This window comes from Pelobates fuscus, chromosome 2, assembly GCF_036172605.1.
Source record: "Pelobates fuscus isolate aPelFus1 chromosome 2, aPelFus1.pri, whole genome shotgun sequence".
Classification (NCBI taxonomy): domain Eukaryota; kingdom Metazoa; phylum Chordata; class Amphibia; order Anura; family Pelobatidae; genus Pelobates; species Pelobates fuscus.
In genome coordinates this window covers 364,650,538-364,670,981 of record NC_086318.1, presented here as the reverse complement: position 1 = coordinate 364,670,981, position 20,444 = coordinate 364,650,538, and the positions used below count along the sequence as shown (strand labels likewise).

General features: G+C 36.2%; 1 protein-coding gene across 1 annotated transcript; it reads right to left on the bottom strand.

The window, feature by feature from the left end:
* Positions 1 to 261: 261 nt before the first annotated feature.
* On the bottom strand, positions 262 to 13,133 carry OVOL2 (ovo like zinc finger 2). Its single transcript, XM_063441385.1, has 4 exons — positions 12,704 to 13,133; positions 11,115 to 11,368; positions 4,067 to 4,256; positions 262 to 1,489 (listed from the first exon to the last, which is right to left on the bottom strand). The coding sequence occupies exons 1-4, from the start codon at positions 12,801 to 12,803 to the stop codon at positions 1,149 to 1,151; spliced, it is 885 nt and encodes a 294-aa protein (XP_063297455.1). The 5' UTR covers positions 12,804 to 13,133; the 3' UTR covers positions 262 to 1,148.
* Positions 13,134 to 20,444: the final 7,311 nt, after the last annotated feature.

Sequence of the window (20,444 nt, the reverse complement as noted above, 5' to 3'; positions counted from 1 at the left end):
GCAGCATTAGGAAGCTACTAGGCATGAAATGTATTACATTTGGAAAATATTTTTGTAAAATTCATAATTCTGAAAAAAAAATTGTAATATATTCATAGTGGAACATGATGTGCCGTATATATTGCTTCTTCAAAATTACCTCTATGCCCAGAAAATAATCTAATCTAAACCTGTGCCAGACCAATCAGAATGTAGCATTGGAGAAGACATACAAATCATCATAAATTGAACGGACCACATTATAGTGAGAAAGGACTTCAAAAATGTAAACATTTTTTTATTAAAAAGGCACCAGCACCCATTCTATGTATATATCTATATATAAAAATGAAAAATTGTCTGTTACAAATAAGTACTTAATACCACAGTAAATTTTTCTTTACAATAATTGTTAAAAGGCACTTTGTATATTCTCTCTAAATCCAATATATAATATTTCATACTATGTACATTTTCTAAGCTCAATTCTTAGAAACATCCATACTCTCTCATCATACATAAAATCAGAGTATTCTCAAAATCAAAAATCTGTCTTTTGGCAAAATCAGTAATAGAGTACAGCACAAACATCTTCCTACATTAAAATTCTTCTAATAAAAGAACAATAGTCAAATAGAAAAACCTTAAAAAGGTAAGGGTGTGTTTATGTCCAGCAGAGGTAAGTAGAAACAAAAGTACCTCTAGTACAACTGGATAATCAGCATAGCTAATTTCCAAAAAAAAAAAAAAAAAAAAAAGATATCCTGCATAAGGAATGGTGGCAAAGTTTAAATTTGCATCAGATGCCAAGCTGTGCCAGATCTGACTTTGAACTGAATAAAAGTGAACAATAAAAATAATAAATAGACATAAGTAATAACAACTAACTTTACTATTATTATTATGGCTTAAAATTTCAAGTCCTACACCAAAAGCCAAACTTTAAAAGTTAATTATCACTGCAAGCCTGGATGGTCCATATCACACTCACTAGAGGTGAAGGTCTACTCACCAGGGCTATATTTTAATTTACCAATGGCTAGTGGAAATTTTGAGTCTTGTTATTAGAATGTGCCATTAAACCCTAGGCTCCTCTTTAAAACAATTATAAAATACGCAACAATGTTCATTTTCCATGTAAACACTTGTACAAAACGTCCAATGAGTGGTTACTCCATATCCTCATCTTCATCATCATCATCATCATCATCATCATCTTCATTGGGACTTCCCTGCAAAGTAGACGTGATTTTGTTTTGTAAAATTGCTGCCATTTTTTTGGTGGTTTTGTTAAGGAATCCACTTTTTGGGTGGCTTTCAAAAACGTGCAGGTATAAATCCTCCTGGGAGGGCCCAGTGTAGCCGCAATCTTCACAGACGAAGAGCTTGTCCCTTCTCTGTTTATAGGCGTAGCCTTGCTGCACCCCATGAATTTTCTTTAGATGTGATTCCAAAGAGCAGCGTTGAGTAAACGCCTTGTTACAAATTTCACATTTATATGGACGAATACCTGTAAAATAAAATAAAAAATATTGAGTAAAATTCAAACTGTTATGTGCGGCTTAATGTTTTAAAAATAATTTAGACTTTTTTTGTTTTATTAACATAACCTGGTTTTCCAGAAGCTTATAATACGATCACACATGGATGTGGGTATGGAATACCCTTACAACTATTGTACTACAATCTATCTGCGGCTGCACAAAACCTTCTCAAACTTTCATTTGACTTCAACTTACTGAATCTCAAACAAGATAGAGATAGATATAGATATAATTATTTATATATTACCTTTTTTTTTTGCCATATCGCAATACAAGATAGGAATATGGTTTACTATTCCTCTTAAAAGCTACTATTAATCACTAGGTCACCTTTAGAGGATACACCAAACGTGCTCTAGCCAACATGAAATGGATGTGTTTCTAGGTTTTTATTTTGGTTATTTTGTGTCCCGGTATCCATAGTTTTGCTTTTATTTTGTGCTACTATTTTGTTAAACTGCTTTTGTCATTTTGGAACTCAAGTTTGTCTGGGTTTCCTTTCAGCCTGGAGTCGCCCCCCCTCCTCTTTTTGGAGACTTTATATTAGTATTGCTTTTCGTTAGATCCTTTATCGCCATAGTATCATTATATACACTGTGATGGAAAGATTAAATTATACTTCAATTAATATAATTTCCGCTTCGTTTAACATCACTGATAGAACTTCCACAAGACCTTTGTAAATTTATAAAATTGGATGATAGGATGGCTTTAAAAAGGTTAAAAAAAAACAAGACAAGGCTTAGGCATCCTGTTTGCTTTATTACCCAAAGTGACCAATTGGATCTGTCAATGCCAGTGGTATAAGGTGTTGCAGATTTCTAAGAGATCATCACGGTCATTCACTAAACTATAAATTTTTGCTAATTAAATCCAAAATGTCAAAACGGAAGTTGTGAATTTTTCCGGATCAGCTATAGTTTTCCAATTTTGATTTAGTTTGTGAATATTCAGAGTTGGTGAATAACTCTCCAATGTGTGTTTAAATTGGATCGGTCCTCCTGAGATAGAGATAATCTCTCTCTCTCTCTCTCTCTCTCTCTCTCTCTCTTTCTTCCTACTGTCCTTCTTTTATATATTTTTTTTAAATTTTTTATTTATTTCATTTCAATCGTGTCTTCCTACTAAAATTTGGCAGACTGATTTGTTTCATTGTTTGCCTCTATCTATCTATCTATCTATCTATCTATCTATATATATATATATATATAGGCAAACAATCAAACAAATCAGTCTGCCAAATTTTAGTAGGAAGACACGATTGAAAAGAAAGAAAGAAAGAAAGAAAGAAAGAAAGAAAGAAAGAAAGAAAGAAAGAAAAAGAAAGAAAGAAAGAAAGAAAGAAAAAGAAAGAAAGAAAGAAAAAGAAAGAAAGAAAGAAAGAAAGAAAGAAAGAAAGAAAGAAAGAAGAAAGAAAGAAAGAAAGAAAGAAAAGAAAGAAAGAAAGAAAGAAAGAAAGAAAGAAGAAAGAAAAAGAAAGAAAGAAAGAAAGAAAGAAAGAAAGAAAGAAAGAAAGAAAGAGAGAGAGCTCTCTATCTTTCTTCCTACTGTCCTTATTTTATATATTTTTTTTAAATTTTTATTTATTTCATTTCAATCGTGTCTTCCTACTAAAATTTGGCAGACTGATTTGTTTCATTGTTTGCCTCTATCTATCTATCTATCTATCTATCTATATATATATATATATAGGCAAACAATCAAACAAATCAGTCTGCCAAATTTTAGTAGGAAGACACGATTGAAATGAAAAAAGAAAGAAAGAAAGAAAGAAAGAAAGAAAGAAAGAAAGAAAGAAAGAAAGAAAGAAAGAAAGAAAGAAAGAAAGAAAGAAAGAAAGAAAGAAAGAAAGAAAGAAAGAAAGAAAGAAAGAAAGAAAGAAAGAAAGAAAGAAAGAAAGAAAGAAAGAAGAAAGAAAGAAAGAAAGAAAGAAAGAAAGAAAGAAAGAAAGAAAGAAAGAAAGAAAGAAAAGAAAGAAAGAAAGAAAGAAAGAAAGAAAAAGAAAGAAAGAAAGAAAGAAAGAAAGAAAGAAAGAAAGAAAGAAAGAAAGAAAGAAAGAAAGAAAGAAAGAAAGAAAGAAAGAAAGAAAGAAAGAGAGAGAGAGAGCTCTCTATCTTTCTTCCTACTGTCCTTATTTTATATATTTTTTTTAAATTTTTATTTATTTCATTTCAATCGTGTCTTCCTACTAAAATTTGGCAGACTGATTTGTTTCATTGTTTGCCTCTATCTATCTATCTATCTATCTATCTATCTATCTATCTATATATATATATATATATATATATATATATATATATATATATATATATATACAAACAATCAAACAAATCAGTCTGCCAAATTTTAGTAGGAAGACACGATTGAAATGAAATAAATAAATAAAAATTAAAAAAAATATATAAAAGAAGGACAGTAGGAAGAAAGATTTCATAAACGAACTGAAAGCTGGGAAATCGAATACAAAATAGCAGACATGCATATATGCTTATTGAACCTGCAGAGGGCACCAAAGTAACAGCTATTCTGTGTTGCTAGCTCACCTGTGTGAGTCCTTACGTGTCTCTTCAAATCGAAAGTGTCATTGAATCCTTTGCCACAGAAGGTACACAGGTGCCTCTTCACTTGGTTATGACATTTAAGGTGGCGATTAAGCATGCGTTGTAAGCGGAAGCCTTTGCCACAGATTTCACAGCTGTAAATCTCTTCACTGTTCCAGGTTCCAGTGGTGACCTAAGGGAGTGCCATGAAAAGAATTTACAGTCAAGACAAAAAGAACGCATTTCAAACATTAAGGTTTTATTAGGACAGGAATTAATTTTTTTTAACGTGAATTTAATTATTTCACTGTCAATCACCCACTCTACAGTGCTGCAAAATGTGTTGGTACTTTAGTATAATTAATAATAATAATAATTCATAGTTTTCAAACATATCCATTATAAAAAGAAGAAATAAAATATTTTTAAAAATTGCAATAGAAAAAACAAAACAAAACAAAAAAAAACCCACACCACCCCCACACCTTTCCTATGGGAGGTGGGACCAGCTGTGGACAGAACAGCGGTCTATGATTAGTCACTAGATCCAATAAACTTGGATCAATTTTAAAACGACTAGATAGAGGCAGCATTTACAATGAAAAGTTTGCAGGGACATGCTATAGACACCAGAACATCTACGGGTACATTAAGCTATACTGGTTCTGGTGACAATAGTGTTCCTTTAATACCATGGTTATTAAAATGTTGACCAATAATTTCATCATTATCAATTTATTTCTAACGGTTTATAAAAAAAAAAAAAAAAAAAGCAGTTCTGATAGAACAGTTTAAGTTGATCTGTAAAATTATCGTTCTAAATATGCAAACCTCATGTGGTTGCACATATAAAAGATAACAAGCAAATTAAGTCTTTATGCATTTTAAAATATATCATGATTCAAAATCAAGACTTTTTGACCAGTGATTTAAATCAAATCCACCTGTTTTACACAGTGATAAACAAGTTCAAAAAGTAGCTTGATTATCACCAGGATGAAGTCCGTAGCCTCCTCTATCAAAAGATCTAATCGTCACTGAGCCTCATAAGACATCCCGGAACACATAGCCCAATAGACATTTCCACTTTTTTTTTTCTCAAAGACATTAACGGTGTTCGTAAAGGATGGTACTCTCTACAGTCTATGATTTTGTCCACGAAGTAGATGAAACAAATCAGACAAAGATGGGGACTTGTTTCACGGTTTGTTGTACGCCCAAATAATGGAGTTTTCTACACCCGTTAGCCTGGAAACCCTTGCTTGCTCTTAGTGAGTTCCCCAACTGGACTCTGTTACTTTCTTTCAGACATTCCACTACACACAGCTCAGGACTTGTATGACAGCATTCCAAGAATGACTGTAGATGTGCTAAAGGCAAGGAGACAAAATGTGTCCCTATTCCTTATTAAGACTATGTTATTAACATACTGTTAGCAATTGGGGCAGAAAAATTACAATGACAAGTAGTCTCCCTTTTTCTAAAAGGAACTTACAGATACCATTGAGGGGCAAGTCTAACCCAGTTCCCAAATATAACTCTTACATACATCTGTGTATTTTAGTGTGATACCTGCAGTACAGAACATGTGTTAAAGCATGTCTCTAGTGTGTCAATGTGACAAAAATAAGCCAATACATTACATGTAATTTGTTGTTGAATGGATTTAGTGTCGGTTTATGTATGTGATGTGTCAATGCATGAGTAATATTGTCGGACTTGACCCTGAAACCTTGAAATTCACTATTAGATGTCCATTAAAGAAACACTAGAGTCACCAAAACAACTTTGGCTTGATGAAACAGTTATGGTGTATAGATCATGCCCCTGCAGTCTTACTGCTCAATTATCTGCCATTTAGGAGCTTAATTGCTTTATTTTTGCAGCCCCAGTCATGTGACTTACACAGCCTTCCTAAACACTTTCTGTAAAGAGTCATCTAATGTTTAAACTTTATTTATTGCAAATGTATATATATATTCTCCTGCTCTGTTAATAGCTTGATAGACCCTGCAGGAGTCTCCTGTATGTAATTAAAGTTCAATTCACAGAACAGGAGTTACAAACTTTTAAAGTAAGTTACATCTGATTGAAAATGAAACCATTTTTTTCCCATGCAGGCTGTGTCAGTCACAGCCAGGGAGGTGTGGCCAGGGCTGCATAAACAAAAACAAAATGTGATGTAACTCCTTTATGCAGTGAGTTGAGCAGTAAAATTGCTTCATTAAGCTAAAGTTGTTTTGGGGACTATAGTGTGCCTTTAATTTCTCATCAACCCCATTTACATACAATATGAGATGGTCATTCAGTTCCACCCAAGCCATACAGCCGTTTACCAAGAGGGCACAGCTGTTTCCATGTGCTATATCTACAGGCTGGGAACATGCAGGACTCAACAATAACAGGGGAGACCCACCTACGCTGCCATCACTCAGGATGGGAACTCTTCATACAGCTCAAAAAGGAAGGTCAACACACTGCTTTTATTATTGCAATCACTGTTGGCCATGTTAGAATGGAATGTCCGATTCTGGAGGGGAACTCTATATTGTGCCTAATCCCTGGTTTAACATAATACAAACCTCTTAAAATATCAGACATGAGACCAGAGATGTTATTTTTTTGACAACTACATTACTTCATTCCTCTGGATGGGGTTAACATACGGTCTTCCTAAAACACATAAGCTGTGCCATTGTCACAATCTGGTCCCTAATGAACTTACACAAAGTGTAATGTACTATTCTTTACCATAAGCAGTTCTGCAGTCGTGTTACATGACTAGAGCAGAGTCTGATTAAAATATGCAAAATTTTCGGAGCCGGTGCCGTAGGAAATTACCTTGTGCACTGGACCAATATTCCAATATTTAGATGATAGAGCCCTCAGCACACGACTATCTTCTAAATAGAGCTTGGCCTGCGTAGAATCAACATGCAGATTATTATGATGATATCACTAGTCCTAGTGATTTAATAATGGTCTAAGATTGATAATATCTGCATAAATACTTACTTAGTGGGATTGTGCCATGCTAAACAGAAATGCACCAATATCCTCCAGAGCCATAGGCAGGTTATCAGTTTTGGGTCCCTTCCTATGGCTGAGACAAGTGCCCAGTCACATTATCACACTTAATTACCTCTCTGATGTTTGGACATTAGGCTTCCTGTATCTCTCACAATGTGCAGAGAATATATTATGCATGATGATGATCACATAACCACCAGTGCTCACTCCAAAATATGGGGTGGGTGCAGGCTGGCTGGCTTGGCAGAAACCCTTAATACAGTGTGCTGATCCATTGTTATGTGAGCCTCACCTCTACTGCTGTACCAGATCGCTGGCCCTGACTGAGCCCCGGGCCATAGGCAGCTACATTATGTGTAATCAGGCTGTCTAAGTAACCCTGTTTTAGTCTAAACAAACAAACACACACACACACAAACCCCCCCCCCCCCCCCCCCCCACACACACACACACACACACACACACACACACACACAACAACCCCCCACTCAAAAAACAAACAAAAAAACAAAACAATCTATCCATTGTGATTTCCATATGTTGTTTAGCAAATGCAAAGCTAAATAACCATTTTTGATATTTCTAAGCTTACGTGGTTTTTTACTAAATAGTGAAATGTCAGAAATTCAAAGTGAATTTCAGATTTTATATTTTTTTCAAATCTAGCTATTTTGGCCTACAATTTTAGATTAACTTTTAAAACCAAAAAGTTCCTCATAAGTATTCAGCATTCAGAGCAATTAAGACAGTTATTAATGCTAGACACAGCTGCCTGTGTTAGATAAAAAATGTTACAATGTAATAATGGATTTAATTAAAACTGGGTTTAATATTTTACCTTCATGTATGTCAGTCAATGTGTGAAATTGACATACATGAAGGAAAAATAATATATATATATATATATATATATATATATATATATAATTTTTTATTTTTTAAATCAAGGCTAAAAATAGCCAAAACTATAGACTTCCTCTAAAATCAACTAATTTAGTCTAAATTTTGTAATTCAGCATCCAATTCACAGTTTAATAAATAAATACTATTATTTCAGCTTTTGTTTTACGTTCATGAAAGAATAACAAAAGGAAGTGGTTAACGTGCAAAGCTATTCATATGAAATCTATTTTCATAACTACATGTGCCATAAAAAAAAAAAAATTAAAAAAATTTAAACTTATCACATGGTACTCTGCAAACACAAGGCAACAATCCGTACCAGCTCGTGAGTCAGGCTCTGTCGTGGAAAACTAACAGGACTATACATTTACCAATATTTGTTCTGATTATACATGGACCCCGGATTGGAAAATTACCAAAAGGCTTTAAAACTGAATACAACTTAACCAATGTTATGATACCCAGTATCTGTACTTCTGCTATATAGTGGGTACACTGACCTTTTTAAAGATAGATTTACAAATAGAACAGCAAGTGCAGTAAATGTATAAGAGAGTTGTATTTTAAATCACATTACACATTTTAATAATTGGTATTAAAACTGTGGTGATTCCAAAAAACTAAAAATCTCTACTGAAATAGGGAAAAATATATAATATATTGCAATGCTGAATCCCCATACCATAAGCCAGTCAAACAATTATATATAAAAGTTGGTTCTATACAAGGCATCAGTGAATGAATGAGTGTGGATCTCAGCTCTCCCATAATGCAATGCAAATCATGCTAATAAGCCCAAAATACAAACACATAACCAAATTATTTTGCACTAAATATATATGTTGTGCACTCATTATATACAAGATTCCGTTTTTTAAATCTATTTAGGCTTTATCTGATTACATACAATTAAAATAACATCTGGCTAATTTTAAATTGGAGCGTGTGTGATCATTCAGGTATTGATCTATAAGCAATTCATGGACCAATAGTTACCCTGAACTTCAATGGTCTTATCTTTCCACACGGTTTCCTTCATCCTGATTGCTAATTTGTAATTAGAAAGGTTAAAAGAAAACCTGCTAACATGATCAAAGGATCAAGGACAGAAATGGTTTTTAAGGGGGACGTTTCCCTTTTAAAAATAAGTGTCATTTCCTGCTATAAATCGGGGGGAAAAAATAAATTTTCTACATTTATTTTCTGAAAAAGCCAAGTTACAAATTGCTACAAAGTAGCATTTTGATGCCATATAGGGAAACTGTCCAAGTTTTAAAAACACAAATTAATTCATTTGAGATAAGAAAATGCACTGTTTTAGAGAACAGTAAATATTTAAATCCCAGATACTAATGCAAAGCTGTAGAATAATAAATCATCATTAAAGTCAGCATGACTTGCTTGTTTTGTAATGTGTGAATTTAAACACAGTATGCTTTCATTTTTTTTTCCTGCACCCTTTGGTACACTATAACACATATTGTTAACACAGATCAATTTATATTATTTCTTGGCCCAACTTATCACTATGCATACTGCAAATGCATTGACAGGGGTCAGATATTAGCTAAATGTGCAGTACCCACCTTTCATTTTTCTATACCTTATAATTCTCTAAAGCTAGCTAGTACGTTGTACTCCGTTATCAATTATAAATATCAATTCAAACTAAAAAAACAAACCAAAAAAAAAAAAAGTATGAAAAGGAACACTCCAAGTACCATAACCACTACAGTGAAGTCCCATGCAAGACGTTTTGGCTCTCTCTGATAGATCAGAGTTAAAAGTCAAACCATTAGCAACGGTTTGACTACTTACATTGGGAGGGTGCTAGGACACTCCTGACACCATAACCACTACAGCACAGTGGAGTTATTACGCTGCTTGGAGTGGTCCCTTAAAAAATTTTTTTTACATTCTCTGATTAGTGAATTTTCCTTAGAGTATCCCCACAAATATCGCCGCATATGATCAACAGCTAAGAGTTTGTTTACAGAAATATGTGCTGTAATAACGCAACACAGTGATTTGAAGCTACAGCGCTTGCATTGAATCCAATATTCTTACCGAGTTCTGAGAAAACAAAATGTGATCTGTAGCAAATAATGTGTGTATTTGTTTTTCAGATGCACGCTATGATAAGCATTAAAATGCAGGATATAAACATCAAACTACCAAATTAAACTAAATATTTCCATAAAATTACAGTATAGACCAAAGCACAGGCACACTGAATCATTCCGCTCTGTTCATAATTAAAGACTCCTTAATAATCCGAGTCCATTCTACAATTAAGGACACATTCAGACTACGTGGATTGAAATCATTTAAGCATAATAGAAAGGGGGAAAATAAATAAAAAGCGAAAGTAATCTACTACAATTGAAATACATTCTAGTTAACTAACCTGTCTTGACACACATACTTGAAAAGAAATACCTATATCAGGAAACTGCAACGCCCAACACGGGGTTTCCTTTAACCCCTTAAGGACACATGACATGTGTGACATGCCATGATTCCCTTTTATTCCAGAAGTTTGGTCCTTAAGGGGTTAAAAGGGCTGAACATTATTGGAGATGTAATCTGCATCAGAATTACATGTTGGCAGGGATATCCATTATATGGACACAGAGCGCTATTTATAAGGAGCAATTGTGTTGCAATGTTCTAAAAGTGGAGCAGTTACCGTGGAAACCAATGGAATGATACTTCCCATTTATCTAATTTTTTGATTGAAAAAAAAATTCTTTAAATTCAAAAGAAACATTTTACAGGTTAAATATCCCTGCGTCGCAGCGCAGTGTCAGACATTCTTATAAACCTTTATAAATTGCTAGCAGTCCGCATTGGGCCTTTTTAAGCGGAGACGATTATTAATGCCCAAGTACAGACTGCCAACCATACATACAGTAATGCACCCATATATTCCCAAAAATAAAAATAATTCATGGGGACTTTTAGAACTTTACAGCACAATTGCTCTTTACAAGTAACATCCATAGTTACTATAATCTTGCATTCTGGGACATTAAGGTTTCATTTACATCACAGCAAAAGTTGAAAGTACAAATTAAAATTAAAGAAAAAAAAAATAATAATAATCTTTTTTTGTTACCTTTATTTTGGATCTTGTGGGTGACCTTTTGTCTTTAAGATCCAGAGGTTGCTCTTCCTGATCAGATTCTCTGGCCTTTTGATCTGCAAGTGGTGATAGGCCATCGGTGGTCTGGTGGTCAGTGCTTTCAGGGAGGGTGGTAAAGCTGGATTCACTGCCCCTTCTTTCAGGGCTGTTTTCTGCATTGTCACTGGCACTGCTGCTGTTACTCCAGCTATCTTCTGTGACATATTTTAAGATGCAGTCTATGCTGTCTGGACACAAAGGGTAGGGAGGAGGTGAGAAGATAAGCAACACAAAGGCATAGCATCACCTGCAGCTAACAGTTAGATAAAGTGACTTTTTTTTTTTTTTTTTTTTTTTTTAAATGAAAGGCAAATATGTACAACTGAGCTCTTTTCCCCAGAAGCAACAATCGTTAGAAAGGGAGGGGTAGAAGAAAGGGAGGGGGGAGGTGGAGCAGGTGAGGGCTTTTCATTCTCCTAGTGTTTGAACTGAGGGTGTAGTCTCTGTGTAAGGCCCTCATTAACAAGTCAATGGCACAAAGCAAACACACAGAGGTAGTTAGCAGCTAAAGTGATGGCGTGGAGGGATCCGTTAGATGGGGAGATCAGTAACTGTACTGTAAATATAGACTTCACAGAACTGACTATTCATCATCCCCAACGTCCACCTCTCTGATAGGCTGATCAGGGGCTATGAGCAGGTCATTGGATTTGGACCCCTTCATTTATGGGGTCTGTTATTTATTATATGTTAAAAAATGCAAGGTTGACAGAATTAGTTATACAGGAAAAGTGCTGCCCTACAATATGTAGCAAAGACATGCTGTAGAAGGGATATCAATCATCGAGGGATCTTGCAGCATATGAATTCTCTAGAGAGGGGGAGGGGGAGAGGTATGAAATTTAGACTGCTCACATGATTTAAACAAATAAAAATGTTTCACATACACCTTTACCTATCCACTCCCTGCAGCGGTTCTAGAACGTCGGAAAAGTATCTAACGAGTACATTCCACCCTGTGGCCCTTCTCTCTCACTGAGCTTCAACTTTATGGTCGAGGAATGATTGACTGCCTCCATAACTGGTTGGAATACTTGTACTAGTGCCCCGCTATTACACGGAGCCCAATCAAACTGAATCCATTAAAAGTATTTCAAGGACAGTATTTTAACGGGATCATTCAAGTGTATATTGTGAGGTTATTTTTTAATTTGAATACGGTTTAAAAAAAAAAAAAAATTAAGCCTCAAAAAACAAAAAGAAACGGTAAATCTGATTAAAACAAGGAGCTCCAATTATTAGTATAATTTCTTTTTCAAATTACTAAACAAATTACAAAACTGTATACGGCTCGTGCAAGCATATAATGACAATAACGTTACAAATATGGTAGTTCTGATTGATTCACTATATTCCTTACTTTAAGAGAATTTAAATTAATTTAGACTAGAATGGTCACGTTAGGTTTTTTTTTTTCCTTCTTTTATTAAATCGGCACTTTTCGCCTAAACATTTAAATTCGTTTTTTCAATCCGCTAACATTCGGAGTTTAGTGAATAGACCCCATTTAGGGAGATATTTACCTGGGATGTAGGTGTCTGCTCGCTCCTCGTCGGGGAGTTCGTCCCAGCTCCGGATAGCGGGAGGTGGGGTCCTCCTCTTGACCAGGAAAGCTCTCGGCATGATGATTTAGGTCCAGAAAGCAAGAGGTCCACTCAGCAGGAGCAGTCAGGTCTCAGCCGCCGATCTGCTCTCACCTTGCGCTCTACCTCTAAACTTTATTCCTCCTCCTCCTCTTCCCTCCTTTCTCCACTTTATGTGGCTGTCTGGACACGTTACTCCACACAGAGCTCCAAAATACCTAGACCTGATCACCTTGATGGTAGTACAGAACCTGGAAGGTGTTATGGGGTCTCTTCCTCTGGGACCTCACCATAGACACCTTACCCCCCCAAAAAAAACTTAACACGAAGAAGGTGGAATAGAAAAAATGCACCAGGAACTGGAGTGGTGAGCATGCGTACTGCAAATATAACGGTGTCAACAAGCCTTCTCTACCTGTCCGACCGGTTGGGGCAGCTCAGTCTGTGTCCCTGCCCTTCCTCAGGCTCGGAGTATTTGCAGAAGAATGCAACGTCTGAGACAAGACAAAGCACAGTCAGCATTGGCCAGGTCTAGGGAGACCCTCAAAGGTCAGCCCTTTTACTAATGACCTGGGCTATTTTGCATTTGTGCTTAAATTAAAGTCCATGAATAAAAGTAGTGGATAAATTGTTAAAAAAAAAAAAAAAAAAAAAAATGAAGAAAAATTCAATTTGTGATTACAAAAAGAGACTTGCGTCCATCAAGTTCAGCCTTCCTCACATATTTTTTTTCTGTTGATCCAAAAGAAGGGGAAAAAAGCAGTCTGAATATTATTATTATTTTGCATTTATATAGCGCCAACTTATTCTGCCGCGTTTTACAATATTATGAAAGGGGACAATTTAACAATAAATAAGACAATTACAAAATGTTACAGGAATAAAAGGGTGAGTGAGGACCCTGCGCAAACGAGCTTGATCTTTGGAGATGCGTAGTATGGTGTAAAATGAACGTCTGATTTAATTTAAAATGATCCCAGTTTGCATCTTTTATTTGCCTGTACGCTATTAATTCATTATTTTAATGTGCAGTCAATATCTATGCTTGTTCCACTGGTTCATATATACCTGTAGGATGTCTGTCAACAATTGTAAAATACTTTTGTGTAAAAACACTCAGTGTAACTTTCCACTGGTCTTTCTGTATATATTGTATGGTGGAAGCTATGTGTGGTATACCAATAATATAAATAACTTTATACATGTTACCGTGTTCAGAATTAGAATTAGAGACATGGACAAATGACATTGTTTGCAGTATAATCCCAGTAAGAGTGTAAATATCACAATCTAAAAGTTAAAATCAAAATCATTATTTATGATGTATATTAGGAGAAAGCAATGCATTTTAATTGGTTTTATTAATTACATTCAGCTAATATAAATTACAAAATGTTTAATGTGAGTTCTGTTTTCTCTGGCATTTCAAAGCTTTTTCTCTCTTTCTTTTTATATCAGTTGTTTTTTTTATTTATTTTTTTACTGATTTATTGTGCTTTTGTCTTATAGTGTAATGGGTTTTCAATGAAAATCAGGGATGTATATACTTATTCACTGAAGAATAATATGGTTATATAACATTTAAACAATTAAATGGCTGTCACAATGGAAACCGATGGAATGTCGCAATATTGAGAACTTTTCTCCAGAATTACTTTTTTTTATCAGGAACACCAATTGATTTATTTTCATGATTTTTAGCATCATTATTCTTTTGCACCAGTGGGTCAAACAGTGTGCTCAACCCATTGTCTTATGACCCAAGACCCACTTTACATGTTAATTTAGATGTCCCCACTACATCTCACTGCATTAGTGTGAATGTGACTGATGTACATCACGGTTATCTAACATGTGGTATGTATATCCAGCACGATTCTTCTGATGTTTCCTTGTTAGTTTGATTGCAGACATTAATAATATTTCCTTGGCGTTGTTAGTACAAGGGGTGTATTTTGAAAAGTTGACAGTAGAGGTTCTTGGCTGGAATTTGCTATAAGTGGTGCTCAGTTAGAAAATAATAGTTGAGAAAACCTGTTCTAGATGATAATCTTGGGTTGGGTGCATTTGCTCTAGCAATCTTGATACAGAGAGAAGAAAATGTTTTTTTTTTTTCTCCACTCAGCTCCAGAGAACAAAAGGACAGTTAGAAAGGCATTCAACGGCTGATATAAATGCCATTAATTTTAGAATAGAGGGGAGTAGTCATTCAGCAAAATTAAGACTAACATAGAGAAGACTGTTTGTTTGATTTTTTTTTGTTCCAGCTTGGCTTCATTCATACCATCTTTTGAAGAGCTGATATAATGTATTTAATTTATAAAGGTATCATGTAGACTTGTGCACGAATGCCTGGTAAACTACCGTCTTTCCCCGAAAATAAGACGGGGGCTTATATACATTTTTCTCCTGAAAAACACACTAGGGCTTATTTTCAGGGGATATCTTATTTCTGGAAGCAACGGTAGCAAGCATGTGCTAGAAAGCAGGTCCACGTTCAGGGGAATTCCCCCGAACATAGACCAGTTCACTAGGGCATGGAATCCCGCAAATCTATGTTTGGGGAAACTTTCCCAAATATAGATTAGCTTACTCGTGAATAGAATTCAGCGACTCTGTTTGGGGAAACTTTCCCGTTCATAGATTAGTTTACTCGCGTATTGGAATCCTGCAAATCTATGTTAGGGAAAATTTTCCAAACATTAGCAAACTAGCGACTATGGCTTATTTTTGGGGGAAGGGCTTATGTTACAAGCATCCCCCGAAAATAAGCTAGGGCTTATTTTCGGGGGATGTCTTCTTTTTGGGGAAACTGGGTATAGATGAACAAATTGATATGTTCTGGGCACCAAATGGCTCGATTCTATTTTTTTTTCTTTCTAGGTTAACAAGTATTTGAATGTCCATGCTGTAATCTAGAGCAGGGATGTCAAAAGGTAGATCTCTAGATGTTGTAAACTTCAACTCCCACAATGATTTACTTGTCTTTAAAATGGCAAAGCATCATGGAAGATGTAGGATTTTTAAAGCTACATGGACAGTGATTGTTCCCCAAAAAGCTAATGGAATTTGTCACACTATCTTCTACACCAAGCACAAATTTGAGATAATTTAAGCACTATTTGATATGTTACAAGGTTCAGTACATATGTTTTAATGTTTAGAATGATGGAGTTTATATAACCTTGACTTATTTGAAGATGCATGTTAATATGAATCTATAGTTCCAAAAATAACAATAGTTTGTATATAGGTTCCATTATGTCCACCTCCTCTGCTTTAACAAAAAGTAAGTAAAACAGACTGCTAGCTTCTTTTCCAGTTCTAGGACTCCTTTGCAGCAGGTGCGTGCTCCACCTTCGAAGATGTCAGCATGTCTTCGCTATCTTCTCCAATTCATTGCTTCTCACAACCAAATGCTGCTATCAGTAGAATTTCATTCCTAGGCCGAGTTTTAGATGGTCTGGAGGAAGAAGTGCCTTTTGTGGCTGTTATGAAGACAACCACTAGAGGTGGATTCAACCTCTAGTGGTTGTGTTTATAAAATGTATTTAAAAAATGCAACATTTTACTTTGCAGGGTTAAAATGACAGTATTACTGCACCCAGGCCACTTCATTGTCTTCATTCATTGGCTATAGTTTTTATTTAAAGGAGCACTATAGGGTCAGGAACACAAACATGTATTCCTGACCCTATAGGGTTAAAACCACCATCTAGCCACCCTGGTCCCCTCATGCCTCCCTAAATATACTAAAATCGTACTTGTTTTCAAGTTTGGAGCTGCTTGCATTGTCCCTGTTTCATTTAGACCTGCCTGCTGACATCAGCAGAAGTGGTAGCCTGATCCAATCACAATGCTTCCCCGTGGGATTGGCTGAGACTGACAAAGAGGCAGATCAGGGCAGAGCCAGCATGATTCAAACACAGCCCTGGCCAATCAGCATCTCCTCATAGAGATGAATTGAATCAATGAATCTCTATGAGTAAAGTTCAGTTTCTGCATGCAGAGGGAGGAGACTATGAATGTTTGGATGCATTTTAGGCAGCCATGACCCAGGAAGGATCTCTAACAGCTATCTGAGGAGTGGCCAGTGAAGTTATCCCTAGGCTGTAATGTAAACACTGCATTTTCTCTGAAAAGAGAGCGTTTCCATCAAAAAGCCTAAAGGTAATGATTCTACTCACCAGAACAAATCCAATAAGCTGTAGTTGTTCTGGTGACTGTAGTGTCTCTTTAAATCTGGATTTGTGAAGAATTGCTAATAGAATTGTAAATTACAAACAAGCGGAGAAGGGAAAACAAACCTAGACTCTTCTATTGCAGATTAGATATTTTGGGCTAAAATATTAGTTCTCTTTTAAATTCTCCACAAATTGTGGTTTAATGAATAACTGTCTCCAGTCAAATCAAGATGGCCCTCAACAGATGAGTACAATGGCAAGAATTCTGGGATCGTGTTCACAAAGGTGTATTTCAAGAATTCAAGGTGGGTGGTTTTTAAAATGATACATAATCCACAGGTTAAACAGATAGGATGCATTGTGCAGTTTATTGAAGAAAGGAACACAAAAAAAATATACACTCACACTTCCTGGAGGAGCTGAAAATTTTGGCTCCACAATCTCAGGTATAGAAAGTGTTGAGTTGTACTGGTATTCCAAAACATTGAACAGCGATTATGTGTTTCTTTCTACAATAAAATGCTCAATGCATCCTACCTGTCAGACCTGTGGCCGTTGCATTGGATACTATTACTTGTAGGTTGCGGGATTCTACCATGGAGTACCAGAAGCTGCCCCAGTCCCCACTTCCCCTCAAGAGTGCTATACCACTTTATTTCTTGTGATTAAAGCAAAATCTTGTAAATAATATGTAGGCTTTTAAGTTCATGTTTAAACAATATTTACACAAATAATAATATTCACCATATGTGCATCACACATTTTGCCATCAGTCAGTTAGTCAAACAGCCAGTATGCGCTAAAGTTGACTTAAATTGTGTTTTAGTTCATTGCCCTAAATGCTCTGTCTCCTTTCTGATTGTCATACTTACATACCTCTCTTTACTCGTTTTAAGGGATGATCCATGTTTTACTCCTGTTGCTTGTCAATGGCAGTTAAATACATTTTTGATTGCCTTTTAATAACGTCACATTGTGTGCATCTGCTTAATTAACCCCTTAAGGTCACATGACATGTGTGACATGTCATGATTCCCTTTTATTCCAGAAGTTTGGTCCTTAAGGGGTTAAAGGGGCACTATAGGCACCCAGACCACTTCATCTCATTGAGCCAAATCAATCAGCATCTCCACATAGAGCTGTATTGATTCAATGCATCTCTATGAGGAAAGTTCAGTGTCTCCATGCAGAGAGCGGAGACACTGAATGTCAGCCCCAGGAAGCACCTCTAGTAGCCATCTGAAGAGTGGCCTACTGGAGGCTGTAATGTAAACACTGCTTTTTCTCTGAAAAGACAGTGTTTACTGTAAAAAGCCTGCAGGGACGGACTATTCTCACCAGAACAACTCCATTAAGCTGTTCTGATGACTACAGTGCCCATTTAATCATTTGAAAGTTTGTTTGTTTTTCTAACAGATTGTGATCATTTAAAAAGCTTATCTAAATATATATATATTAAATAGCGGTCTTAGTCCGTTTCTAAGTTACTGTCTTAAAGGACCACTCTAGTGCCAGGAAAAAATACTCGTTTTCCTGGCACTAGAGTGCCCTGAGGGTGCCCCCACCCTCAGGGACCCCCTCCCGCCCGGCTCTGGAAAGGGGAAATGGGTAAAAACTTATCTTTTTCCAGCGGTGGGCGGAGAGCTCTCCTCCTCCGATCCTCCTCTTCTCCAGGAGCTGCGCGCGCATTCAGCCGGTCACATAGGAAAGCATTCATAATGCTTTCCTATGGACGCTTGCGTGCTCTCACTGTGATTTTCACAGTGAGAAGCACGCAAGCGCCTCTAGCGGCTGTCAGTGAGACAGCCACTAGAGGAAATAGGGGAAGGCTTAACCCATTCACAAACATAGCAGTTTCTCTGAAACTGCTATGTTTATGAAAAAATGGGTTAACCCTAGAAGGACCTGGCACCCAGACCACTTCATTACGCTGAAGTGGTCTGGGTGCCTAGAGTGGTCCTTTAATGGTAGAATTTAAAAAGTGGCCTGTCCCAACTCCACACCTCAGTCTCATTGTTTCTTTCTGACCCGAATATCCATCCCATTGTTCAGTGTAATTGGGTCTGTTTTGCTTTTTTTCCACTGACACAGAATTGTGGAGTATTAGATCAAGTCTTTTTTTCCTTGTAGCATTATTTCTATAAATACAGGAGGGGATGCCATTTTGTAATTTGCCAAAGCATCCCAAGGGTCCCTATTTAGGGAGGACGAGCTCCATATTGTTGTTGTATCTTAGTGTAAAATAGATCTCCACAGCAATACAACTCCCAGTAATGTGTCTTTAAACTATAGCAAATGTGTTTAGAAATCAGTTTGTGTAAATAAAATGCATTGTTCTTGTTTTTTGTTGCATAAATTATTAGTAAGTCAGTTAAAATGTCTCAGAACAGCCACACCCCACTCACACCCCTAAACGTGTCCCTCTTTGTCCATTTCACATGCTGCAAGGTATGCCACAGCATAGACATGATTGGAATTTGTTATTACATAACAGTCTGATGGGATGTCCGGGGTGGGAACCTTTAAAGGAACACTATAGAGTTATGAATACATGTCTGCATTCCTAATGCTATAGTGCCCCTGTCCCTTGTTATATACCGGGCACCGCTCCATGTTTCTAGTAAAATGAATAAAATAAAGATTTTACTCCTTTTTCCAGCTCCAAGACTCCATCTCTGAACTCGGCCCTGTTCATCTCTCCACCTCCCACTACGTCATTGAGAAGGCATGGCCTACTCAAGCAATGATCCAATCCAGTGCTCCTAATAGAGGAGCATTGGGGAACTGATGTGCATGCGCACCAAGTCCTTCACATGCATCCAATGTTTCTCATAAGAGAGCATTGAATTATAGCTATCCTATGAGCCTCTGCCTCTAGAGGCCTGTAAAACCCTTTTAAAGTAAATATTGTCCTTTTTGAAAAATGGCAATGTTTTACCTGGAAGTGTTAAAATGCACTGCACCGAGACCACTTCATTAAAATAATATAATTTTGCAAGGATGGACACTTTTAAATCATGCAAGTAGCACACTACAAATCATGGTCTCATTTAGGCCTGCTGTTAGCAAACACAGCAAATAATTACTTTTATATAAAGGAGACAGCCGCATAGTGCTTTCTCTTTAACTGTGTTCTTTGCAGCTGAACAGGAATCCCATCCCAAAAGATGGCCACAGTAGCTGGTCCCCAATAACTCAGTGTTGGGGTTCAGAATCCTTATGTGTACCAAATATGTCAGGTGTCTTGGAGGTAAATAACTTGTGTCCCTGAAGTTGCAGTGGCCAGTGGACTAAAACTGTTAGTTGCCTCTTGATTTTAGCATCATGGGATTAGTAGTCCAGAACTGCTGAAATACTAATCTGTTATCAATTTTGTTTTCTTTAGGTTTTTTTCAGATTTCTGTCCGTCTCTTCTTTATAACATGGCTTACTAATATAATACATACATATATAGATATATATATAGATATATATATTCATATAAATCATTCCTCTGC